General features: G+C 41.9%; 1 protein-coding gene across 5 annotated transcripts in view; it reads left to right on the top strand.

Annotated features, from left to right (window-relative positions):
- LOC100672304 (carcinoembryonic antigen-related cell adhesion molecule 21-like) overlaps positions 1–25,529 on the top strand; it is a 63,202-nt gene extending 37,673 nt beyond the window's left edge. For 3 of the 5 annotated variants that reach the window (XM_023543098.2, XM_023543095.2, XM_023543096.2), the window contains 2 exons: positions 7,222–7,348; positions 17,940–25,528. In XM_023543098.2, coding sequence (XP_023398866.1) covers positions 7,222–7,348; positions 17,940–17,967 — 155 coding nt within the window. In that variant the 3' untranslated portion in view covers positions 17,968–25,528. Of the gene's footprint in view, positions 1–7,221; positions 7,349–16,667; positions 16,700–17,939 lie in introns of all 5 variants that reach the window. The other 2 variants (XM_023543097.2, XM_023543099.2) reach the window with 2 other exon arrangements.
- The last annotated feature ends 2,140 nt before the right edge of the window (positions 25,530–27,669 follow it).

Below are 27,669 nucleotides of genomic sequence, written 5' to 3'. Positions count from 1 at the left end.
AAGCAGTGAGGAGTTGCCAGACCTGAGTCACCGGGAATCCTCAGGCACCATTCCCTGGAGCAACCACGGAGGGACTGGTGTTAGCATTCCAGATGTGGTTTGCTCAGGGAGAGACAGTAAGCCACATAGCGTACTCACAACTTTGGAACCAGAGAAGAACGGTGTTCTCAGCAAAAGTTAAGTACTTGCAATTATTTTACCACGGCACCAGCACTGAAGCTAGGTTCGGTGGCTGTCAATTTCTCTGGGCCTGTGATAGGCCTTGTTGCATACCCTGGGCCATTCTTCTGGCCTTGGAGAAGGAATAAATTCACAGTTAGGGGAAAAGATAATCTGCCAGTTCCACTAACCTGGGGAACTCAGAAGAGAAGCAGATCTTATCCAGGCACAAATGGTCTGTGGACTTTGAATGCTTTTCACCCCTGCACAGACCTGTATCAGTCCATTTAAAGACAATAGGCCCTTGTTGGCAGACTGCAACTGTTTCAGCTGTGAAGTGGAGATGTGGGTGTATGATGTCTGACTCTGCTTTGCCTATTAAACAGGGTCCTCACCTACCCACATCAGGGGCCTAAGGACTGGTGGATCCACCCATGTCACCTAGCTACTCATGACAGGGGTCCAAGGATAAGTAGTAACTCCCAGTCATTACAAACAAAACCATTGGGTGCCCATGGTTCAGCTGCAGAACCCACCCACCTGTGTGCTCTAGGGAACAGGGACACGCTTTCCTCACAGACACTTAGGGGATGGATGTCAGGCCCTTGTCTTATTGAGAGTGTGACCCCCTACTACAACCAGATACCTGTACCTACACCAATCACCCCTGCCCCTCTAAGACTGTAGGACAGAGCCTGTACCACACACTTGATGACCAACTACCCGGTCAATCCATACAAATAAAGTTAATGAACTCTTGGGCTCATATACCTGATAACAGCTCTAACCATCTAGTGACAGGACGTTAGAGCTTATAAGACAAAAATAATCAAGCTAGCTCACTCAAGCAGCGTATTTGGGCATATCAAAACAAAATAAAGCAAGAAGCTAGAATACAGTAAGCAAACATAAAATAAACTAATACAATAATTTATAGATGGCTCAGAGACAACACTCAATATAAAATCACATAAAGAAGCAGAACATGATCGCTTCAACAAGCTCTCAAAGCAAAGAATCAAAGAATCTTCTGGGATGAAGTTGCCTTCCTGGAATTACAAGATGCAGAATACAAAAGATTAATATACAGAACTCTGCAAGACATCAGGAAAGAGATCAAGAAGGATATGAGGCAAAACAAAGAACAAGTCCAGAAACACACAGATAAAGCAGTTGGAGAAATTCAAAAGGTTATTCAAGAACATAATGAAAAATTTAATAGACTGCAAGAATCCATAGAGAGACAGCAATCAAAAATTCAGAAGATTAACAATAAAATTACAGAATTAGACAACTCAATAGAAAGTCAGAGGAGCAGAATTGAGGAAGTGGAAGGCAGAATTAGTGAGATAGAAGATAAAATGCTTGGGCACAAATATATGCAAAGAAAGATCAGATAAAAGAATTTAAAAAAATGAAGAAACCCTAAGAATCATGTGGGACTCTATCAAGAGAAATAACCTACGAGTGACCTGAGTACCAGATACCAGAACAGGGAGGAATAACAGAAAATACATAGAGAATTGTTGAAGACTTGTTGGCTGAAAACATTCCTGATATCACAAAAGTTGAGAAGATATCTATCCAAGATGCTCACCAAACTCCACATAAGGTAGACCTCAAGCAAAAGTCTCCAAGACATGTTATGCTCAAACTTGCAAAACCAAAGATAGAGAATTTTAAGAGTGGCTAGAGAAAAACAAAAAGAAACCTACAAAAGAGAGTCAACAAGAATTGTTTTTTTTGGTTTTACTCTGCAGAAACTACACAGGCAAGAAGGCAATGGGATGACTTATATAAAGCATTGAAGGAAAAAAATTGCCAGCCAAGAATCATATATCCAGCAAAACTATCTCTCAAATATGAAGGCAAAATTAGGATATTTCCAGTTAAACAGAAGTTTAGGGAATTCAAAAAACCAAACCAAAACTACAAGAAATACTAAAAGAAGTTCTTTGGTTAGAAAATCAATAATATCAGATATCAAACAAAGACTACAACACTGGACAGAGCAATCAGATGTCAACCCAGATAGGGAAATCACAAAAATAAATCAAGATTAAAAAAAGCTCAAAACAGGGAAAAGGCTGTGTCATTATGTAAAAGAAGACAACATTAAAACAATAAAGAGAGGCTAGGAAATGTAGTCATAGATCTTTCATACGGAGAGGGAGTCAAGGCGATATAAACAAATAAAAGTTAGGTTTAAACTTAGAAAAAAAAAGTGGTTAATATTAAGGTAACCACAAAGGACATTAACAATACTACTCATCAAAATAAAGTAAAACAAAAGAAAAACATACTCATCAAAAACAAAATCAGCAACAACAACAAAGAGGAAAAGACAAAATATAAAGATAACTACTCAGCACAAAAAAAAAGTGGAAAAAAGAAACTGTCAATCACACATAAGACATCAAAATGACAGCAGTAAACACATACCTATCCATAATTATCCTGAATATAAATGGACTAAATGCACCAATAAAGAGATAGAAAGTGGCAGAATGGATAAAAAACATGATCCGTCTATATGCTCCCTACAAAGGGCACACCTTACATTTAGAGACACAAACAAGCTAAAACTCAAGGGATGGAAAAAAATATATATCAAGTAAACAACAATCAAAAAATAGCAGGAGTGGCAATATTAATTTCTGACAAAATAGACTTTAAAGTTAAATCCACCACAAAGGATAAGGAAGGACACTATATAATGAATAAAGGGACAATACACCAGAAGGATATAACCATATTAAATATTTACACACCCAATGATAGGGCTTCAAGATACATAAAACAAACGCTAAACAGCATTGAGAAGTGAGATAGACAGCTCCACAATAATAGTAGGAGACTTCAACACACCACTTTAGGTAAAGGATAGAATATCCAGAAAGAAGCTCAATAAAGACATTGAAGATCTAAATGTGATAATCAACCAACTCGACCTCACAGACATACACAGAACACTCCACCCAACAGCAGCCAAGTATACTTTCTTTTCCAGCACACATGGAACATTCTCTAGAATAGGCCACATGTTAGGCCATAAAGCATACCTTAACAAAACCCAAAACTCTGAAATATTACAAAGCATCTTCTCTGACCATAAGACCATAAAAGTAGAAATCAATAACAGAAAAATCAAGGAAAAGAAATCAAACATTTGGAAACTGAACAATACCCTGCTCAAAAAACACTGAGTTATAGAAAATGTTAAGGATGGAATAAAGAAATTCATAGAATCCAATGAGAATGAAAACTCTTCTATCAGAACCTTTGGGACACAGCAAAAGCAGTGCTCGGAGGTCAGTTTATATCAATAAATGCACACATTAAAAAAAGAAGAAAGGGCCAAAATCAAAGAATTATCCCTACGACTTGAACAAATACAAAGAGAGCAACAAAAGAAACCCTCAAGCACCAAAAGAAAGCAAATAATAAAAATTAGAGCAGAATTAAATGAAATAGAGAACAGAAAAACAATTGAAAGAATTAACAAGACCAAAAGCTGGTTCTTTGAAAACATCCACAAAATTGATAAACCATTGGCCAAACTGACAAAAGAAAAACAGAAGAGGAAGCAAATACCCCCCCAAAAAAATTAGGTCGGTGAAATCACAAAAGACCCAATTGAAATTAAAAGAATCATATCAGATTACTACAAAAAATTGTACTCTAACAAATTTGAAAACCTAGAAGAAATGGATGAATTTCTAGAAACACACTACCTAACTGAGCTAACACAAACAGAGGTAGAACAACTAAATAAACTCATAACAAAAGAAGAGATTAAAAAGGTAATTTAAAAACTCCCAACAACAACAAAAAAAAGGCATGGCCCTGATGGCTTCACTAGAGAGTTTTACCAAACTTTCAGAGAGTAGTTAGCACCACTACTGCTAAAAATAACTCAGAACATAGAAAAGGATAGAATACTCCAATACTCATTCTATGAAGCCAGCATATCCCTGATACCAAAACCAGGTAAAGGCACCATAAAAAAAGAAAATCAGACTACATAAAGAAATAAAGGGCATCCACATTGGTAAGGAAGAAGTAAAAGTGTCTCTATGTGCAGAGGACATGATCTTATACATAGAAAACACTAAAGGATCCTCAAGAAAACTACTGAAACTAATAGAAGAGTTCATCAGAGTATCAAGATTCAAGATAAACATACAAAAATCCATTGGATTCCTCTACACCAACAAAGAGAACATCGAAGAGGAAATCACCAAATCAATACCATTTACAGTAGCTCTCAAAAAGATAAAATACTTAGGAATAAATCTTACCAAAGATGTAAAAGACCTATACAAAGAAAACTACAAGACACTACTGCAAGAAAACAAAAGAGACCTACATAAGTGGAAAAACATACCTTGCTTATGGATAGGAAGACTTAACATTGTAAAAATTTCTATTCTACCAAAAGCGATCTATAGATACAGTGCAATTCTGATCCAAATTCCAAGGACATTTTTTAATGAGATGGAAAAACAAATCACCAACTTCACATGGAAGGGAAAGAGGCCCCAGATAAGTAAAGCACCACCGAAAAAGAAGAACAAAGTGGGAGGCCTCACACTACCTGGTACAATAGATACATAAACCAATGGAACAGAATTGAGAATCGAGACATAAATTCATCCACATATGAGCAGCTGGTACTTCACTAAGTCCCAAAGTCAGTTAAATGGGGAAAAGACAGTCTGTTTAACAAATGGTGCTGACTTAACTGGATATCCATCTGCAAAAAAATAAAACAAGACCCATACCTCACACCATGCACAAAAACTACCTCAAAATGGATCAAAGACCTAAATATAAAATCTAAAATGATAAAGATTATGGAAGAAAAAATAGGGACAACATGGCATAAGCAGTATACAAAACATTACTAACAATGCACAAACACCAGAAGAGAAACTAGATAACTGGGAACTTCTAAAAAAATCAAACACCTATGCTCCTCCAAAGACTTCACCAAAAGGGTAAAAAGATTATCTACAAACTGGGAGAAAGTTTTTAGCTATGACGTTTCCGATCAGCTTCCGATCTCTAAAATCTACATGATACCGCAAAAACTCAACAACAAAAAGACAAAGAACCCAATTAAAAAATGGGCAAAGGATATGAACAGACACTTCACTGAAGAAGACCTTCAGGTAGCTAACGGATACATGAGGAAATGTTCACGATCATTAGCCGTTAGAGAAATGTAAATCAAAACGACAATGAGATTCCATCTCATTCCAACAAGGCTGGCATTAACCCAAAAAACACAAAATAATAAATTTTGGAGAGGCTGTGGAGAGATTGGAACATTTATGCCCTGCTGGTGGGAATGTAAAATGGTACAACCACTTTGGAAACTTATTTGGCACGTTTTAAAAGCTATAAGTAGAACTACCATACAATCCAGCAATCTCACTCCTTGGAATATATCCTAGAGAAATAAGAGCCTTTACACAAACAGATATATGCACACCCATATTCATTGCAGCACTCTTTACAATAGCAAAAAGATGGAAGCAACCACGGTGCCCATCAATGGATGAATGGATAAATAAATGATGGTATATTCACACAATGGAATACTATGCATCGATAAAGAACAGTGAGGAATCTGTGAACCATTTCATAACATGGAGGAACCTGGAAGGCATTATGCTGAGTGAAATGAGTCAGTTGCAAAAGGACAAATATTGTATGAGACCACTATTATAAGAACGCAAAAAATAGTTTAAACAGAGAAGAAAATATTCTTTGATGGTTACCAGAGTGGGGAGGGAGGGAGAAAGAGGGGTTTTCACTAGTTAGATAGTAGGCAGGAACTATTTTAGGTGAAGGGAAAGACAACACACACACAGGAGAGGTCAGCACAATTGGACTAAACCAAAAGCAAAGAAGTTTCCTGAATAAACGAACACTTCCAAGGCCAGAGTAGCAGGGGCGGGGGTTTGGGGACCACGGTTTCAGGGGACATCTAGGTCAACTGGCATAAAAATACTGCTTAAGAAAACATTCTGCACACCACTTTGGAAAGTGGTGTCTGGGGTCTTAAATGCTAGCAAGCGGCCATCTAAGATGCATCAATTGGTCTCAAACCACCTGGAGCAAAGAAGAATGGAGAACACCAGACACAAGGTAATTATGAGCCCAAGACACAGAAAGGCCATGTAAATGAGAGACTACATCAGCCTGAGACCAGAAGGACTAGATAGTGCCAATGAGTGCCCTGACAAGGAACACAACGGAGAACCCCTGAGGGAGCAGGACGGCACTGGGATGCAGAGCTCAAATTCTTGTGAAAAAAACCAGACTTAATGATCTGACTGAGACCAGAAGGCCCCCGGAGGTCATGATCGCCAGACCTTCTGATAGCCCAAGACTGGAACCATTCCTGAAGCCAACTCTTCAGACAGGGATTGGACTGGACTATGGGATAGAAAATGATACTGGTGAGGAGTGAGCTTCTTAGATCAAGTAAACACGTGAGACTACTTGGGCAGCTCCTGTCTGGAGGGGAGATGAGAAGGCAGAGGGGGATAGAAGCTGGCTGAATAGACACGGAAACAGGGTGGAGAGAAGGAGTGTACTGTCTCATTATGGGGAGAGCAACTAGGAGCATATAGCAAGGTGTATATAAAGTTTTGTATGAGAGGCTGACTTGATTTGTAAACTTTCACTTAAAGCACAATAAAAACTAAAAAAAAAAAAAAACAGCCAAAAAAAAAAAAGATGTAACCACAAAGAGATAGGAAGTCAAGAAGGAAGTTCTAATAACACAAAAATAGCCATCAGCCTTTCTCACATTTCCAAAGCCTCAAAAATATCTGAGTGTAGAAAGGCCAGGATGAAATTGAGACAAGATGTATCACCAACCCAGAAACACAGTAATAGAGAAAAAGGGTACAGTCTGCCAACTGCCTCAAGGTGACCTTCTATGAAAACTACTCCTCGACGGAACAAGTACAGACTCCATGTTTGGAGTTGTTTCCCAGGGCACACCCACTGTAAAATTATTTACTTTCTTTTTTCTTCCCATGACAGATGATGATTCTGCTTCAAGATCTGGCCTCTCAGGTGGGGCCCTTGCTGGTGTCGTGGTTGGAGTACTGGCTGGGGTTGCTCTGATAGCAGCCCTGGTGTGCTTTCTGTGTATCAGAAACACGGGCAGGTATGATGCCTTTCCTCGTGTTCTGCTTCCTCCAAGGCTAACCACCATGCTTAGGAGAGGGAAAGAACTCTTCTCCACCTCTGCCTCTGGGCCTGGGCCTCCTCTTCCTCCTTCTTAAACACCTATTTCTCAACACTAATACCTGCGGGTCTCTGCCTCTCTGGTCTTCATGGTCCCTGTACCCCATTGTCTCTTGGACATGGATATTCCCATCCTTATCTGCATCTAGAGGGGGAATACTCAATTATGTTCTTCTGTTCCCCAGTCAGGGAAGCCAGGGTCCAAAAGCAAAACAAATGAGAAAATGAAAGCAGCAGCAGGAGAAAGCAAGCCAGGTGCTCTGGCAACCACAGTTGCAGAGGAGGGAGGGATAGGACAGGAACTGAATCTAAGAGAAAGCAGACACAACCAAAAGACCTCTTGACAACAAATTAAGTGAAGAAAAAAAACAGTATCTACTTCTTGGGAAAACCTAAGGGGGAAGGTCTTAGGGTAGAAGTAGGCTCAAAAGCAGATGATAAACAATGGACCTAAATGTGCACATCTAAGGAGCCTTGGTAAAACCCTAGGCTGCTAACTGAAAGGTTAGTGGTTAGAGCCCACCAAGTTGCTCCACAGGAGAGGGACCTGGCAATCTGCTCCCAAAAAGATTAAAAAAAAAAATTTTTTTTTTTTTTTACGGCCTAGAAAACCCTATGGGGCAGCTCCACGCTGTCACGTGGGGTTGCTGTGGGTCAAAAATCGACTCAATGACACGTACCAATAGCAACAACAGCAAAAAATATGCACATTTAGCAAATGGAAAGGAGTTAACACTAGAAGGGATAGTGGTTAGATTGAAAAAAACAAGGCCCTAAAGGAAAGGTGGTACCAATTGTGGAGTAAATGAACATTGAGACGTTATCTGCTGAAAGTGTCCTTCCCAATTCAGAGAGCAACGTTCCTATACTTGGGAATAGCAGTCACAGTGTCTGATATTTATTTAGATCAAACAGAGCTCAAACACTCAGCATCCAACCACAGTAAGGAAAGCCACTCATCCAGTGAAAGCTGGTGAGATCCACCACATGCCCTGCCCTAGCAGAGAATCCTGGATTCCCAAACCACTCCCTGCCTTCTGAATTTTTACAGAGGAATCTTTGTTTCTCAGCGGTAAGCTAGCATAGGTATTCATACCCTTCCTCACCTCAAAAGGTTCCTGTCTTAATTATCTACACAGAATTACCACAAATACCACATGTGGGTGGCTTTACAAACAAATCTATTTTCTCACAGTTTAGGAGGCTAGAAGTCTGAATTCAGGCTGTTAGCTCTCTCTGTGCAGGCCCTGGATATAGGTCCTTGTGTCTTTGAGCTTCTGCTTCACGGCAATCTTCCTGTGGCCTACCATCTCTCTTTCCCCATCTCTGCTTGCTTGTGTGTTTAAACTCTTCAATATGTGAAAAGAGATTGACTCAAGGTACACCCTACACTAATCCTGCCTCATTAATATAATAAAGACAACTCATTCCTAAATGAGATTATAACAACAGTCATAGGGGTTAGAATTCACAACACATATTTTGAGGGGACACAATTCAACCCATAATATTCCACAATTTTGCCCCCAAAATTTCACGTCCTTGCCACATGCAAAACACATTCACCCCATCACATCATCCCAAAAGCCATAAATCTACTCCAAGTCCGAAATCTCATCTTCTGAACGATCTAAACCAAATATGGGTGAGGCTTTAGGCATATTCCATCCTGGGGCAAAATTCCTCTTCCTCTGTGAACGTGTCAAATCTAGAATACAAGTTTTCTCTTTCCAAAGTACAATGGTGAAACAGGCACAAGGTAGACATTTCCACTACAAATGGGAGGAATTAAAGGGAAAGAAGAGATAACAGGCATCAAGCAAGTCCAAAACCCAGGAGAAAAATTTACATTAGCTCTCAAGGCTTGAAAAATAACCCTCTGTTCTCTGAGACCTTCTGGGCAATGGTCCCACCCTCCAGTCTTTGGCTATTGTCCATTTTCTGGATGGTGGGTAGGGGTCCCTTGGCCCTGGGCTTCAGCTCCACCTTCAAGGCACACTGGGATGGCAACTCTGTTCCCTCAGCTTTGGGAAGCCCCATTCTCCTAGTTCATATGAGTGGAGACCTCAGCCCCCAAAAACCCTACTGTTCTGCCCTTTGGGCATGGCAGCCCCACCCCCCCAGCTTTGGTCAGGGGCCCAGGAGCACCACACTCCAGAAATGAGTTGGCCAACATTAGACTCTTTGAAACCTAGAAGGCTGTAGCTTCCACCCTTTGAGATCTAGGAGACCATGGCCTGACCACTTGAAACCTAGAAAGTCCTGCTTCCCACGCTCTAGAAGCAGCGTTTCTCCCCTCACCTGCAGCATAACTTTCCTTTCAGACATTACAGTAGCATCAACCAAAGTAACCATCTAAGATTAAAAAGTTTCACTTCCCAAACCCTTTCGTTCTTTGTTTTACAAAGTCCGATGCTTCCATGAGTTTGGAGCCTTTGGAACAAATCCCATTTCTGATGACAACTGTAAAAATGGCATGGGGACAGCATCTGACCTCCTCTAACATGACAACAGAAAAGAAAATCAAGATCAACAGCCCAAGTCTGATTCCTATGAGGCAGAGGTCAGATATGCCTCCTCTCTGTGCCGTCTTTACCAATTCTAACTCTAACCACCCCTCCTGCAGCACTCTCTACTTCTCTGCTTGGTTCGATAATTCATTGAAATGGCCACACAGAATGAACAGCCCATACTCAGGATTATGGGGCTTTTTAGGGAAGTAACAGGTTACAATTCAGATTGAGGAATGCTCAGGATACTGTTCTTCCATTAGGACAGCCTCTTCTCAGCTGTGCTCACAGACACGCTGGTCCCTCAGCCTATGCCCTGCTCAGGCAAGTGTTGCAAAGGTCTTTTAGCTCTACCTATATGAGCCCTGAGGCACGCAAGCCAGTAGACGAGTAAGCTTTGGCCCAAAGACACTCAGCTCTAGCACTGTAGTTTGACAAACCTAGCTCCACCTACTCTTCCAGCTAGCCTACTGCCCAAAGGCACTCAGCTTTCTCGGTCCATTGGCTAGGAAGCCAGTGTGCCATCTCATACCAGTCTTGCCTACCACCATTTCTCTGCCACCACTTCTCATCATTCCCAGTGATACCACTCTCTCTCTCTCTCTGTCTTCTTGTTCCAGGAGTTTCTCAGTGCAGGGAACCCAGGTCCAAAGGATGTGTTCCATTCTTCGCTTTTCTTCCTTGATGGTAGTGAGATCCTCTCTCTCCTACCTCTGGGATGGCTAAACTGGGACAGCTAATCGGGATGGCAAAACTGACCAATCCCTTTGGTGGGCCACAATTACCTCATTTGCACAGTCCTGCCCAATCACTTGGGTAAGAAACCCAAAAAAACCCACTGCCATCGAGTTGATTCTGACTCATAGCAATCCTATAGGACAGAGTAAAACTGCACCATAGAGTTTCCACAGAGCGCCTGGCTGATTTGAACTGTCAGCATCAGTTGGGTGGGAGTTACAAAACCACTGGGAGAAAGGCCATACAAAAGTATCCATTGCAATGCAAGCCGCCCCCTAGCATTTCTAGCAATGCTTCTTTCATACTTGAGGATAAGTTCCCCCTCTCAACTATTTTGCCAGTCCAAAACAGTCATGAACAATTAGTTCTTCAGTTAGGTCAAAGAATTCTCAAGGTAAGGTTACTCAGGTACCAGTCTTTCAGGTCTGCTGCAGGTGTCCATCTGGTCTGGTCAGGTGTTCCAAAAGTCATCTCAGTTTCACCCTTGCTGGTGTCTGATAAGAAACCCTGGTGGAGTAGTGGTTAAGAGCTATGGCTAGTAACCAAAAGATTGGCAGTTCAAATGCACCAGGCACTCCTTGGAAACCCTATGGAGGAGTTCTACTCTGTCCTATAGGGTCACTATGAGTCGGAATTGACTCAACAGCAACGGGTTCTTTTTTGTTTGGTTTTTTGGTGTCTGATAAAATTTAACTGAGAGATGATTATTCCTTTGCTCTGAGCCTCAAGAAGTGTCAGCAAATAGCAAAACCTTTAGGGGACTTTGGTTTTGAACACCATACTCGAGTCCAGCAGTGCCTCCTCCTTAGTCCGCTCTTTCACACTTATAACTTCTACAACTACAGTTTTTACAATCACAATTAATCCTGTTAACAATAAACACTCACAACTGAATCATCATCCTATCAGCATCTTCCCCCATCCTCTCTTCCCCAGACCCATCAGGAAAAGAGGAATCTATTCAGTGGGTATCCTCCCTTGTCCCCCTCATTTAGAGTGTAAACACACCCACAGAAGTGTGTAAGCCAGCCACTTCATGCCTTTATCACCCCCCATTTTAGATACCCAATGCTTAAACTGCCCATCCCTACCAAACAAGTACTCTGAGAAGACAAGCATTTTCCTTGGTCTTGAAGAATCTGCTGTTCCCATTGCAACTTTGAGCATCTGCATCCATAAGCAAAGTCCAGTCCAGGGCAAGCCATCAAATTGCAGCAATCTATGTGAGCTCTCATTGTCAAACATCTTTCTCTGCATTCAGTCAGGTTCTGGTCAGCTTATCTCAAGCTATCCAAGTTGGGTTGGGTCGCAGTAGGTAGCCCATTATCCCTCTCTCATCTCAAGCCCCCTTGGGCTACATCAGTGGGCTCCACCCCTAAACTCGGGAGTCCACACAACTGCCTTAATTTCTGAAGTCAGCCCTTCCTCTGACTCATTCCAAGTACCCATAGGCTAGGTCAATGGGCTCCAGTGGAACATGTCCAAGCTCGGTCCATTTATTCATTGCTGTACTTACTCCACTTCCACACATTCAGTGGACCCAGGCGGTCACCATAAGCAAGCATACTGTCTACTTGCCAGCTGCCTTTAACATCCAGTCCTGCAAGGGGGTTTCTTCTCATGAGCACTGACTTATCCTGCCTGGACACAACCAACAGCAAACCACTTGCTCAAAGTTCAAAAAGCGAAAGAGTCACTTTTTTTTTTTATCCTGCAGGTCCTTCCTTCAAATGCAAATCTCCTGTTTGCTCAGCAGTCGTAGGTGGCTCTGCATGTCTTTTCAGATATAAATTTTCTGACTCCAAAGGGTTCAGGTGGGGCTCAGGTATGCACAGGGCTACTTACTGCATTGAAACCAACAGCCTGTGGCTCTTTCAGGCAAATTCTAATTCCCCCTTTCAGCATATCCAATCAAGTATTGGCTGAAGGCGGGGTTATACACTCTCTGTAATCTATACTACCCAACATTCATTTCTATCATAACACTCAGGTCTGTTTTACAATACTAGATAACAGAAACATTCTCTATACATAAAAAACCCATTCATGTTCAGTCAGCTCTGACTCATAGCAGCCCTATAGGACAGAGTACAGCCACCCCATAGGATTTCTAAGGAGCAGCTGGTAGGTTCAAACTGCCATCCTTTTGGTTAGCAGCTGTGCTCTTAACCACTGTACCACCAGGGCTCCACACTATCCACAGTACATTCAATTAAACACATAATCCTAAAAACATAACCATTTTTTATAAAACATTCAAAATTTCATTTTTCCATCCCTTGACTATTTTCCCATTCACACGCATATGGCCTTGGGCCTCTTACTGGGTGGAACCACTAGACCATGGCCCCCTATCAATAATCTTGCTTATCTGGCCCGGCTCTTTCCCTGAGCCACTCCAGAAGAGGCTTTTCTCCCCTTAGCTGCAGCATAACTTTTCTTTCAGCCATTACAGGTAACAATAACCAAAATAACCATCTAAGATTAAGAAGTTTCACTTCTCAAGTCCCTTTGTTCTTTCTCTTACAAATTTCCACGTTTCTATGAGTTTGGAGCTATTGGAACAAATTCTGTTTCTGACACCAACTGTAAAAATGGAGTGGGGGCAGCATCTGAACCCTTCTAACTTCACAAGGGGAAAGGAGAATCAAGACCAACAGCCCAAGGCTGATTCCTATGAGGCCGAGGTCAGACATGCCTCTTCTCTATGTCATCTTTACCAATTCTGACACCAACCTTCCCTCCCACAGCACTCTCTACTTCTCTGCTGTGTTCAATAATTCATTGAAATGGCCACACAGAACTCACAGACAATACTCACGATTATGAGGTTTATTAGGGAAGTAACAGGTTACAATTCAGGTTGAGGAATGCTCAGATACAGTTCTTCCATCAGGACAGCCTCTTCTCGGCTGTGCTCAAAGACACACCTTTCTCTGGCCCCTCATCCTCTACCCTGCTCGGGCAACTGTTACAAAGGCTCTTTAATCTCTGCTGAAGAGGTGCTCTGAGGCACCCCACTTCCCCAGTAAGCCTCTGCCCTAAGGCACTCAGCTCCAGCTCTTTGGGTTGCAAACCCAGCTCCACCAAGTGCCTAGAGGCACCCTACTCCTCCAGCAAGCCTCCTGCCTGAAAGGACTCACCTTTCTCCCTTGATGAGTCAGCAAACCTAGCTCCATGAAGTGCCTGGAGATACCCTACTTCTCCAGCAAACCTCCTGTCCAAAGGCTCTCAGCTTTTTCACTCCGTGAGCTGGAAAGCCCACTGTCTCCTGCTGGTCTCTCCTGCCAGTGTCTCCTGCCACTTCTCACCATATTCAGTGTTAAGTCTCTCTCTCTCTCTGTCTTCTAGTTCCAGGAGCTTCTCAGTGCAGGGATCCCAGGTCCAGAGGATACATTTCATTCTTGGCTCTTCTTCCTTGGTGGTAGTGAGATCCTCTCTCTCCCATTGCTGGGATGGCTCATTTTAAGCTTAGCTGAATAGCAAAACTGACCCATCCCTTTGATGGGCCACAATTACATTATTTGCACAGTTGTACCCAATCACTTGGGTGGAAGTCAGAAGACCATGGGGAGAAAGGCCATACAAAAGCCATCCATCACACTCTAACTGTTCATTTTTAAGTCTTTGTCTTTCCTCTCACATTTTACTATAAGCAGCAAGAAGAAACCATGCAGCCTCTTTAAGACCTTGCTTAGAAATCTGATCAGACAGATACCCAAGTTCATCACTTACAGGTCCTACCTTCCACCAGACACTTGGACATAATGCAGACAAGTCCCTTGCCACTGCATAAAAAGCATCACCTTTCCTCCATTGTTCAACCACATGTTCGTTATTTTCTCTTAAAGCCTCACCGGAAGCATATTTGTCATTCACATTTCCAGCGACATTCTGGGGCCACATGTATTCTCTAAGATGACTGAGGCTTTCTCTATAGCTCTCCTGACTTCCTTCTGAGCCCTCACCGGAACTGCCTTTCACATCCATAATTCTACCAATAATCTACCTAGGCTTTGGGTGCCTTAAAACTCTTCCAGCCTCTAAACATTAACTAATTCCAAAACCACTGCCAATTTTTAGGTATTTGTTAGACCAGCAATGGGAGCCCTGGTGGCATAGTGGTTAAAGCGCTCGGCTGCTGACTGAAAGGCCGGTGGTTCGAACCCATCAGCTGTTCCCTGGGAGGAAAATGTGGCCATCAGCTTCCATGAAGATTTACAGCCTTGGAAATCTTTTGGGGCAGTTCTTCTCTGTCCTATAGGGCTGCTATGAGTCAGGATAGACTCAACAGTTTCTACTGGTTTCATTAGAGCAGCACCACCCCTTCTTAGTAACAAATTCTGTCTTAGTTACGTAGACAAAATTACCACAAAAAACAAGAGTGGCCCTAACAAACAGAAATTTAATTTCTCTCAGTTTAGGAGGCTAGAAGTCCAAAGGCTGCTGTTACAGTAATACCACAGGTGGGTGGCTTTAACAAACAGAAATTTACTTTCTCAGTTTGACCAAAAAAAAAAAAAAAACCAACTGCAATTGAGTCGTTACCAACTCATAGCGACCCTATAGGGCAGAGTAGGACTGCTCATAGGTTTTCCAAGAACAGCTGGTGTATTCAAGCTTCTGACATTTTCATACCAGCCACAATCTTAACCACTGCTAGAAATCCAAATTCAGGATGCTGGCTCTAGGAGAAGGCTTTCTCTCTCTGCAGGCTCTGGAGGAAGGTCCTTGCCTCTTTCAGCTTCTGTTCCTGGGTGATCTTCATGTGGCTTGGCATCTCTCTTCCCCCATCTTTGCTCTTCTCGTTTGTTTAACCTCAAAAGAGACTGACTCAAGATACACCCTACACTAATAATACTGCCTCATTAATATAACAAAGACAACCCATTTTCAAATGGGATTATAACCACAGGCATGGAGGCTAGGATTTACAACACATTTCTGGCGGACACAATTCAACCCTAACACTTTCCCTGAGACACAGCCCCAGGAGTGATTCTTGCTCTGCCTAGGCCAAACAGGCCTGTGTAAAATGGGCATGTTTCCAGGAGCCATTTCCTCATCCTTACTCCTTCCCCTCCTGCCTCTATTATGGATGTGGGCATTCTCCCTTGGTGAGTGTCTTAGTCATCTAGTGCTACTCTAACAGAAATAGCATAAGTGGATGGCTTTAACAAAGAAGAATTTATTTCCTTACACTGAAGTAGGCTAAAAGTCCAAACTCAAGGCGTCAGCTCCAGGGTAAGGCTTTCTCTCTCTGTTGGCCTTCTTGTAAATCTTTCCCCCAACTAGGAACTCCTCCACACAGGGACCCCGAATCCAAAGAACGCGCTCTGCTCCCGACACTGCTTTCTCAGTGATATGAGAAAGCAACTCTCTGCTTGCTTCCCTTTCCTTTTACCTTTTGTAAGATAAAATAAAAAGTGGTGTGGACCACACCCCAGGGAAACTCCCTTTACATTGGATCAGGAATGTGACCTTACTAACCATGTTACAATCCTACCCTAATTCTCTTTAACATAAAATTATAATCACAAAATGGAGGACATGGAATCATGGCCCAGGTAAATTGATACACATATTTTGAGGGGGCATAATAATTCAACCCATGACATTGAGGCTTTTCCCTGCCTTGTGGGTGCTCTGGGTACTGCAGGTCTCACTGTCTCTCCTTGACTCTGAATCCTGTTCCTCAGAATGCATCTTGGAAAAATCAAGACCTGTGAACGGGTAGAAATCTTCAGAAGTGGACTGAGGCCTCCTGTGGCTTTATTCCTGCCCCTCCTCTGGCACTAATTCTTCTGGGCCACAGACTCTGGGAGAAGTAAAATTCCTTAACTGATCATGGGCCACCCCCACTGCTTACCATCGCCACCACCTGCCCCCTCCATCAGCTAGAAATCACAACAGCCTAGGAACACACAGTTCTAAGGCTGTAAGTCAGCTCTGCATTTTCATGGATTTGAAACTCTTCTTTTGCTTCCCCAGGCCAGGGCCAAGCTGACAACTCACCTAACGTGGTAAGCACAGCCATTTTCACTGATTCATTTTCTCGTAGAAATATCCCTGTATGAAATGAGTTCTTCTGCGTGTGTGTGTGTGTGTGTGTAGAAAATATACACAATATATACACCAACTTAGCAATTTGCACATGTGCAGTTCGGTGGCATTGATTACATTCTTCAAGTTGTAAAACCATTCTCCTTATCCTTTTCCAAATCATTGCACTACCATTAACATGAACTCAATGCCACCTAAGCAAAAACGCTAGAATGAGTTAATCTTGAAGGCAGGAATGTGAGATCAAGTCTGGGTCAAAGTTTCTCAGTGTAGCAACAAAGAAGTGTTGGTTAATTACTCCCATGAGTCTACCACATAGCAAGAAGTTGGATTTTGGAATTATCCCCATCCTGTGTTTGAATCCTCATTGTGTCTCTTAGGAGCTCTGTGACTGTGAACAAGTAACTTTACCTCTTTGACTCTCAGCTTTGTCATTTGTAAAGTAAGTTTTCTGCCTTCCTTAAAGGGAAGTTGAAGGGATTAAACAACATTTGTCAAGCACCCAGCACAATGCTCAGAACAAAGAAGGCACTAAATAATATGCCCTCCTCTACCTTCAAGCTGATCCTGCTCTTAATGTCAAAAGGGTAATTCCCATCATAAAGACATTCTGAGGTCCTGTTTCCTTTGTAATAATTTAACAAAGTCTTTCTCATTTTAAACTTTTTAATAGAGTGCACATATATACTGAAAATTGCTTAAAACAGAAGTATACCTTCACAATGTATGAACTTTCACAAAAGGAACACACCCATGTAAGCAGCATCCACACACACACACACAAAAAAAAACCTTCCAGTCATTTCCCACACGGGGGTAACCACTATCTTAACTTCCAATGCTCTAGATTAGTTTTGCTGGCTTTCTTTTCATATATGTGAAAAATACAGTATGTTCTTACACGTGTCTGGCTTCTTTGGTTGAACTTATGTTCTGTAAGATTCATTCACACTGTTGTGGGTGTCTGTAATTTGTTAATTCTCATTGCCATACTGTCTTCCACCATATGAATACTATGATGTACCTCTTCTCATGACCTTTCAACAGAAGTTTACCCAGCAGAGATAATGGGTAACAAAAGCCCTTCTCCAAAGCTAAAAGTTCCAAAGTGGTGATAGTAAGTGGTGCTGAATCAAGCCAGGCCAGGTGAGGGCATGACTCTGGATGTTGATTTAATTGATTGTTACTCATGCTTTTCAGGTCACTGAAGCTGCGTATTCTTCCCTGAACTTCAATGCCCAGCTACCAAAGAAACCGACTTCAGCATCTCCATTCCCAGAAGTCACAGAAATGATCCATTCAGAAGTAAAAAAGAAGTAATGCAACCTGTCCTGCTGGCTGCACTACTGAAGTATTTATTCCAACCCTCTCTTATCCCCATCTCTAGGAGATCCCTTTACCATGAAGGGAAAAGGAAAGAAGCCTCCACTCTCACCCCTTCATTCCCTAATGCTGCACACCCAGGCTACCCGGTCACAGCCTCACCCTTCAGTGTCAATAGATGTCATTGAAATTTGACAAAGCCAACATTGGGGGAGAGGTACTCAAACCTCCCCATCCCTCCCCTTTCCTGACCTAGACTTTCTTAAAACTTACCTCTTCAGAGCACACTCACTCCTTCAGACCCAAGTCCTGTCCCATCAGCGTCTAACTTGAATTTGCCATAACTTTGTGGGTTATGTTCCAGAAAAGGAGAGAAAAAGTAAAAGCAACGATAGCTTCTCCTGTCTCTCCAAAGCCCAGTGTGAAAATCAAACACATAACCAATACCAAACTGGGGAATTCTACACCTCTGTCCACTGTCAGGGTTGTCTGCCTGTAGAATCAGGAACTAACCACTTGCTGTTTAGTAAACTTTTTAAACTAAACTTTGGCAGGCCTGTCTCAAGAGAAACCACTAGAAGCAACTAGAAAAACCATTTGCCAAGATCTACAGGTTATTACTACCGGTGAATGCAAAAGTGCATGTATCTTTTAATATATTTATGGACTTTATACAAGGAACTGCTCCCAGAGGGAGGGCTATAGCTTTAAGAGCGAGACAGCTTGTAACAGAGACCATCTGCTGGGGTCTTAGGAAAGGAATCAGAGAACTACCCTTCAGAGAATTATTTAAATTATTGTTAAAGAATGAAAATTTGGGAGTATTGAGCTTTCATCTTTTCTCTGAGACATTCTGCTATTTTAATTTTTGTAACTGCTTATTATTTCTCTAAAAGAGATTATTTTTATGTACTTTACCTATACAAGCAAATCTGACTTTGGTGAAAGATTGGTTAAGGAACCCACCAAAATCCCTCAGGTTCCCTTGGCCAGTAACTCCTCCACGTTTTTTTATCAGGGGCTCCAAATAAAAAATAGCTAGGAGAGGCTTTCCTTATTCATGTTTAGAAATGGATCTAACTCGGTTTCTGGGCATCTCAGACCAATCTGTAACTATGGCTCTATGCCAGGTTTCTGCCTGTGCACCTTACATTCCATTGGGTCTGTCTGCCCCCTCCCTCTTTCTCAGGAAACCTTGACCTCTGCCAAGGTGTGTTTGGTTCTTGAGAAGTGGGAGCCCCTAAAAGGAACACTGTCACTCATTCTATTGGCGTTGTGTACAACATAGAAAGCTGCACTGGTGCTGAAGCCCCTTGGGGGCAAGGGCTATTAGAGGATATTAGTACATGAGGAGAAGATGAGGACAGAACCCTAGGCTTCTTAAACAGCCTCAGCAATTTATATTTTCTTCCATAGGCTCTATGTGTCCCAATGTGCCTTAGGATAAAAACGGAGAAAGGGAGGAGAGGAAAATGTTCTTCCCACCCAGCCTTCTTCTATACAGATGGAATTTCTTTGAGCCAATTAGAAGTATTTTATTAGATTTTTTTATTTACCATATGTAGTACTCTTTTTTAATTGTATTTATGAATTTCACTTAAAAAAAAGTGCTTGCCAAAACACAGAAGACTGATTCCAGAGCCCACCATTGGGCCAAGACCTGCAGCTGGAAGGGCCTTGATATGTGGCATGAAGGAATTTTTTGTTTTTTTTTTTTCTATAAATTTTATTGATTTATTTTTGTTGCTGTTGTTAAGAATATACACAGCAAAATATACACCAACTCAACAATTTCTACATGTACAATTCAGTGACATGGGTTACATTCTTTGAGTTGTGCAACCATTCCCGCCCTCCATTTCTGAGTTGTTCCTCCCTCATTATTATTTGATATTGACTACTTGACTTCATGCTTTGCCTAAGAGACTTCCTCTTAGAGGGTTGGTTGGGAGTTCTTCGACTCAGGTGCCTCTTTCAGGGTTTTCCAGGCCTGATGCACACTGTAGACTTCCCCTCATCCTCTCTATGGTGTTATTTAATTTCTCCTGGCTAAGCGTACTTCTGAATTATTTTTAAAATCGATTTGCCCTATATTTGTAATAAAAATTATTTATCAGACAAGAACATGTAGCCTCATAGTTGATACTTCTTTACAGGCAGGAGAAAGAAGGTAGTAGAAATTTCTCAATGTAGAATAGGAGTAAGTCTGAAGACCTTTGCTCTAGTGACCAGAGAATATGGCTAAATTCATCTCACACCTGCTAACAAAGTGAGTATATCTGAAAGCAATAGGCCATAGCTCCAACCAGCCTGGTAAGAACTGCCTACCTTCCTGTGGCAGAGATTATTTCATGAGTAAAAGATCTCCTGGGCCTCTTTATTAGGGGCAAATTACAGTTCCACAAATATTAAACAACATGAAAATATTAAATGACTCAGGAAGCATCAAGATGAAAGAAATACACACATTGTACCAAAAATAATTGGCCGACATTCAACCATTTTAGGAGGTAGCATACGATCAAGAACCAATGGTTCTGAAGGAAGGGGTCCAAGCTGCATTGAAGGTGTTGGCAAAAAACAAGACCCCAGGAATTGACAGAATATCAGTTGAGAGGTTTCAACAAATGGATGCAGCACTGGAAGTGCTCACTTGTCTATGCCAAGAAATTTGGAAGACAGCTATGTGGCCAACCGACTGGAAGAGGTCCATATTTATGCCTACTCCCAAGAAAGGTGATTCAACAGAATCCAGAAAGTATTAAACAATATCATTAATTTCACACTCACAAAAAATTTTGCTGAAGATCATTCAAAAGCAGCTGCAGCAGTACATCGACACGGAACTGCCAGAAATTCAAGCCAGATTCAGGAGAGAACGTACAATGGGGCATATCATTGCTGAGATCAGACGGATCTTGGCTGAAAGCAGAGAATACCAGAAAGATGTTTACCTGCGTTTTATTGACTATGCAAAGGCATTCAACTGTGTGTCATAACAAATTTTGGATAACATTGCAAAGAATGAGAATTACAGAACACTTAATGTGCTCATGAGGAACCTATACATAGACCAAGAGGCAGTCATTCAAGGGGATGCTGTGTGGTTTAAAGTCAAGAAAGCTGTGCATCAGGATTGTACCCTTTCACTGTATTTATGTAATCTCTATGCTGAGAAAATAATCCAAGGAGCTGGACTATATGAAGAAGAACACTGCGTCAGGATTGGAGGAAGATTCATAAACAACTTGCTATATGCAGATGACACAACCTTGCTTGCTGAAAGGCGGAGGACTTGAAGCATTTACTGATGAAGATCAAAGACCACGGCCTTCGGTATGAATTACACCTCAACAAAAAGATAACAAAAATCCTTACACCTTGATCAATAAGCAACATCGTGATAAACGGAGAAGATATTGAAGTTGTCAAGGATTTTATTTTACTTGGGTCTGCAATCAATGCCCATGGAAGTAGCAGTCAAGAAATCAAATGACACACTGCATTGAGAATTGGGCACGTCTACTGCAAAAGACCCCCTTAAGGTGTTAAAAAGCAAAGATGTCACTTTCGAGGACTAAGGCATTCCTGACTCACGCCATGGTGTTTTCATTCCCCTCATATGCATGTGAAAGCTGGACAATGAATAAGGAACACAGCAGAAGGATTGATGCTTTTGAATTATGGTTTTGACCAACAATATTGAATATACCACGGACTGATGTAAGAATGAACAAATCTGTCTTGGAAAGGTTACAGCCAGAATGCTCATTAGAAGCAAAGATGGTGAGTCCAATCCATAGAGAAGAACATCATGCTTGATAAAGTAGAGGATCAGCAAAAAAAGGAAAACCCGAGGAGGAGCCAAGATGGGGGAATAGACAGATGCTTCCATCGAGCACTCTTTACAACAAAGACATGAAAAAAAACAAGCGAAATGAGTAAATTTGTGAAAAGCTGGGAGCCCTGAACATCAACGGCAAGCTTAGACAACGAACTGAGGGGCAAGGGAAGGAAGAGACCGTTCATAAGTGGAGAGGAGTTACCGGACCCGCGGGGAGCCCTCAGGCACCATTCCCAGAGCGGTGGCGGTGGGCAGGTACTAGCGTTTGGCTGCAGTTTCCTCAGGGAGAAACAGCCAGCCACACGGCCTCCTCGCACCTCCAGAACCTGAGGAGAACTAGCTCTCAGCAAAAGCTAAGTACTTGCGTATATTTTACCACTACCCCCCCCACCCCCAAGCCGGCTTCAGTGTCTGAATCCCTGGGCCTGAGATAGACCCTATGACACTGGGTTTTTTTGGGGAGATAGACCCTGGTGAGCACCTAGAGCCATCCTCCCAGCCTTGGGGAAGGAAAAAATTTGCAATTGGGGGGAAAAGATAATTTGCTAGCTCCATTAACTGGGGGAGCTCAGGACAGAAGCGGCTCCTGTCCAGGCATAAACCGTCCGCGGACCTTGAGCACCTTTCACTTCTGCATGGAACTGTGTGAGCCTATTTTGGGAGAATAGACCCTTGTTGGCAAACACCAACCATTTCAGCTGTGTGGTGGAGAGGTGGGTGTTTGACATTTGACATTGCTTTGCCTATTAAACAAGGTCCTCACCTATCCACATCAGGGATCTAAGGACTGGTAACTCCACTCAGGTCACCCAGCCACCCGTGACAGGGGTCCAAAGATAACTGGTACCTCCCAGTCCTTACAACCAAAAACTTTGGGTGCCCATGGTCCCTCTGCAGAACCCACCCATCAGCACACTCTAGGGAACAGAGACACGTTTTCCTCAGAGACACTTGGGGGTCGGTTCTCAGCCCCCTGCCTTGTTCAGAGCATGACCCCCTGCTGCAATCAGATACCGGTATATACACCAATCACCCCTGCCCCTCTACGACTGTAGGACACAGCCTGTACCACACACTAGATATCAGCTAAACCTGGAAACCTGAGCTGAATTCATACAAGAAAACTGAATGGACTCCTAGACTGATATACCTGATAACACCTCTAGCCAGCTGGGGACAGGACACCAGAGCTCCAAAGGTGAAAATAATCAAGCTAGCTCACTCAAGCAACCCATAGGGGTATACCAAAACAAAACAAGCAGCTACGACACACTAAGTAAGCATAAACTAATGCAATAACTTATAGATGGCTCCGAGACAACAGTCGATATCAAGTCACATAAAGAAACAGACCATGATCACCTCAACAGGCTCTCAAAACAAAGAATCGAGGGATCTTCTAGATGGAAGTGCATTCCTGGAATTACCAGAATCAGAATACAAAAGTCTAATATACAGAACCCTTCAAGACATCAGGAAGGAAATGAGGCAATATGCAGAACAAGCCAAGGAACACACAGATAAAGCAACTGAAGAAATTAGAAAAATTATTCAGGAACAGAACGAAAATTTTAATAAGCTGGAAAAATCCATAGACAAACAGCAATCAGAAATTCAGAAGATTAACAATAAAATTACAGAATTAGATAACTCAATAGAGAGTCAAAGGAGCAGAATTGAGCAAGTAGAAGCTAGAATTTCAGAACTCGAAGATAAATCACTTGGCACTAATATATTTGAAGAAAAATCAGATAAAAGAATTTTTTAAAAATGAGGAAACCTTAAGAATCATGTGGGACTCTATCAAGAGAAATAACCTACGAGTGATTGGAGTACCAGAACAGGGAGGGAGAACAGAAAATACAGAGAGAGTTGTTGAAGATTTGTTGGCAGAAAACTTCCCTGATATCGTGAAAGGTGAGAAGATATCTATCCAAGGTGCTCATCAAAATCCACATAAGGTAGATCTTAAAAGAAAGTCACCAAGACATATTATAATCAAGCTTGCCAAAACCAAAGATAAAGAGACAATTATAAGAGCAGAGAGGGATAAACAAAAAGTCACCTACAAAGGAGAACCAATAAGAATAAGCTCTGACTACTTGGCAGAAACCATGCAGGAAAGAAGGCAAAGGAATGATGTATTTAAAAAACTGAAGGAAAAAAATAGCCCGCCAAGCATCCTATATTCATCAAAACTGTCTCTTAAATATGAAGGTGAAATTAAGACGTTTCCAGATAAACACAAGTTGAGGGAATTCGTAAAAACCAAACCCAAACTACAAGAAATACTAACAAGAGTTCTTTGGTTAGAAAATCAATAATATCAGGTATCAACCCAAGACTAGAACACTGGGCAGAGCAACCAGAAGTCAACCCAGACAGGGAAATCCAAAAAAAACAAAGCAAGACTATTAAAAAACAAAACAAAAACAAAAAACCAACAGAGGGTAACAGCGATGTTATTATATAAAAGAAGACTACATTAAAATAATAAAGAGGGACTAAGAAATGTAATCATCCACCTTCCATATGGAGAGGAAGGTACGGCGATACAAAGAAATAAAAGTTAGTTTTAAATTTAGAAAAATAGAGGTAAATAATAAGGTAACCACAAAGGAGACAAACTATCCTACTCAACAAAATAAAATACAAGGGAAAAATACAGACTCAGCAGAAACAAAATCAACAACAATAAATATGAGGAAAGGACAATATATAAAGAAATCTACTCAGCACAAAAAATCAAGTGGGAAAAAAAACTGTCAACACACAAAAAAGACATCAAAATGAAAGCACTAAATTCATACCTACCCATAATTACCCTGAATGTAAATGGACTGAATACACCAATAGACAGAGAGTGACAGAATGGATTAAAAAACAACATCTGTCTATGTGCTGCTTACCAGAGGCACACCTTAGACTTAGAGACACAAACAAACTAAAACTCAAAGGATGGAAAAAATACATCAAGCAAATAACAATCAAAAAAGAGCAGGAGGAGGCGGAGCCCTCTTACAACAAAGACACGGAAAAACAAGTGAATCGATCACATACATAACAATCTACGAACCCTGAACAACAAACACAGATTTAGAGACGGAGAACGAACTAATACGGGGAAGCAGCAATTGTTTCCAGAGCCTGGAGCCAGCGTACCAGTCAGGTACGGCACAAGCACAGAGAGCGGCTCCACCCCCCTGAACTAACCCCGGGAGGGGGACCAGCCGGTTCCACGGGCGGTGTGGGACGCAGCCGGTAGGAGAAGTCCCTGGGAGGCAGTGACTGGTCTTGGAGCAGGAAGAGCAGCGTCCCAGCCGGAGAACCGTCCCGCCGGGATTTGGGCTGGACGCAGGTACGGCATAAACACGGAGAGCTGCTCCACCCCCCTGAACTAACCCCAGGAAGGGGCCCAGCCGGGTCGCACGGGCGGCGAGGGACACAGCCGGTAGGAGAAGTCCCCGGGAGGCAGCGACTGGTATTGGAGCGGGGAGAACAGCGTCCCAGCCGGGACACTCGGTCACGGCACAAGCACGGGGACCTGCTCCACCCATCTGAACTAACCCCGGGAGGAGGCCCAACTGGTTCTCGGAGGCGGCACGGCCACGCGGCTGGAGGGACGAGAAGTCCCCGGGAAGCAGCGACTGATTTTGGAGTCGAGAGTGCACCGTCCCAGTAGGGGAGCCTTGACGCTGGGCGTGGGGCTGGAAGCGGAGGATCTGACCGTGACTCCAGCGGGCCAGACCCCCCGGGGGCAATCTCCACACAGCCAGCACGCATATGCGACACGCCCTGCGGGAATCTCAGATATAATAGTCATTCCAAGCAAGACAAGCAACTCTGGCTATATTCTGAGGTGCTACTCTCCTATCTCTCTGTTCCCTCCCCCACCCTCCCCAGGCGGCTTCATTAACATCCGAATAGCCTGAGCCAGAGGGAGAACTCTGATAGGGATCTGACTGCCTTTTTTTTTTAGCGGATTTTCTGGAAAAACTAGTTTCCCAGTGATGGCCCGGAGACAACAATCCATATCAAACCACTTAAAGAAGCAGACCATGACAGCTTCTCCAACCCCCCAAACAAAAGAATCAAAATCTTTCCCAAATGAAGATACAATCCTGGAATTATCAGATACAGAATATAAAAAACTAATTTACAGAATGCTTAAAGATATCACAAATGAAATTAGGATAACTGCAGAAAAAGCCAAGGAACACACCGATAAAACTGTTGAAGAACTCAAAAACATTATTCAAGAACATAGTGGAAAAATTAAAAAGTTCCAAGAATCCATAGAGAGACAACATGTAGAAATCCAAAAGATTAACAATAAAATTACAGAATTAGACAATGCAATAGGAAGTCAGAGGAGCAGACTCGAGCAATTAGAATGCAGACTGGGACATCTGGAGGACCAGGGAATCAACACCAACATAGCTGAAAAAAAATCAGAGAAAAGAATTTAAAAAAATGAAGAAACCCTAAGAATTATGTGGGACTCTATCAAGAAGGATAACCTGCGGGTGATTGGAGTCCCAGAACAGGGAGGGGAGACAGAAAACACAGAGAAAATAGTTGAAGAACTCCTGACACAAAACTTCCTTAACATCATGAAAGACGAAAGGATATCTATCCAAGATGCTCATCGAACCCCATTTAAGATTGATCCAAAAAGAAAAACACCAAGACATATTGTCATCAAACTCACCAAAACCAAAGATAAACAGAAAATTTTAAAAGCAGCCAGGGAGAAAAGAAAGGTTTCCTTCAAGGGAGAATCAATAAGAATAAGTTCAGACTACTCAGCAGAAACCATGCAGGCAAGAAGGGAATGGGACCACATATACAGAACACTGAAGGAGAAAAACCGCCAGCCAAGGATCATATATCCAGCAAAACTCTCTCTGAAATATGAAGGCGAAATTAAGATATTTACAGACAAACACAAGTTTAGAGAATTTACAAAAACCAAACCAAAGCTACAAGAAATACTAAAGGATATTGTTTGGTCAGAGAACCAATAATATCAGATATCAGCACAACACAAGGTCACAAAACAGAACGTCCTGATATCAACTCAAATAGGGAAATTACAAAAACAAACAAATTAAGATTAATTAAAAAAAAAATACACATAACAGGGAATCATGGAAGTCAATAGGTAAAAGATCACAATAATCAAAAAGAGGGACTAAATACAGGAGGCACTGAACTGCCATATGGAGAGTGATACAAGGCGATACAGAACAATACAAGTTAGGTTTTTACTTAGAAAAATAGGGGTAAGTAATAAGGTAACCACAAAAAGGTATAACAACTGTATAACTCAAGATAAAAGCCAAGAAAAACATAACGACTCAACTAACATAAAGTCAAACACTATGAAAATGAGGATCTCACAATTTACTAAGGTAAACACCTCAGCACAAAAAAGTATGTGGAAAAATGAAATTGTCAACAACACACATAAAAAGGCATCAAAATGACAGCACTAAAACCTTATTTATCTATAATTACCCTGAATGTAAATGGACTAAATGCACCAATAAAGAGACAGAGAGTCACAGACTGCATAAAGAAACACGATCCATCTATATGCTGCCTACAAGAGACACACCTTAGACTTAGAGACACAAACAAACTAAAACTCAAAGGATGGAAAAAAGTATATCAAGCAAACAATAAGCAAAAAAGAAGAGGAGTAGCAATAGTAATTTCTGACAAAATAGACTTTAGACTTAAATCCACCACAAAGGATAA

The sequence above is a fragment of the Loxodonta africana genome, chromosome 11 (assembly GCF_030014295.1).
Source record: "Loxodonta africana isolate mLoxAfr1 chromosome 11, mLoxAfr1.hap2, whole genome shotgun sequence".
NCBI lineage: Eukaryota > Metazoa > Chordata > Mammalia > Proboscidea > Elephantidae > Loxodonta > Loxodonta africana.
This window is presented reverse-complemented; position numbering and strand designations above follow the sequence as displayed.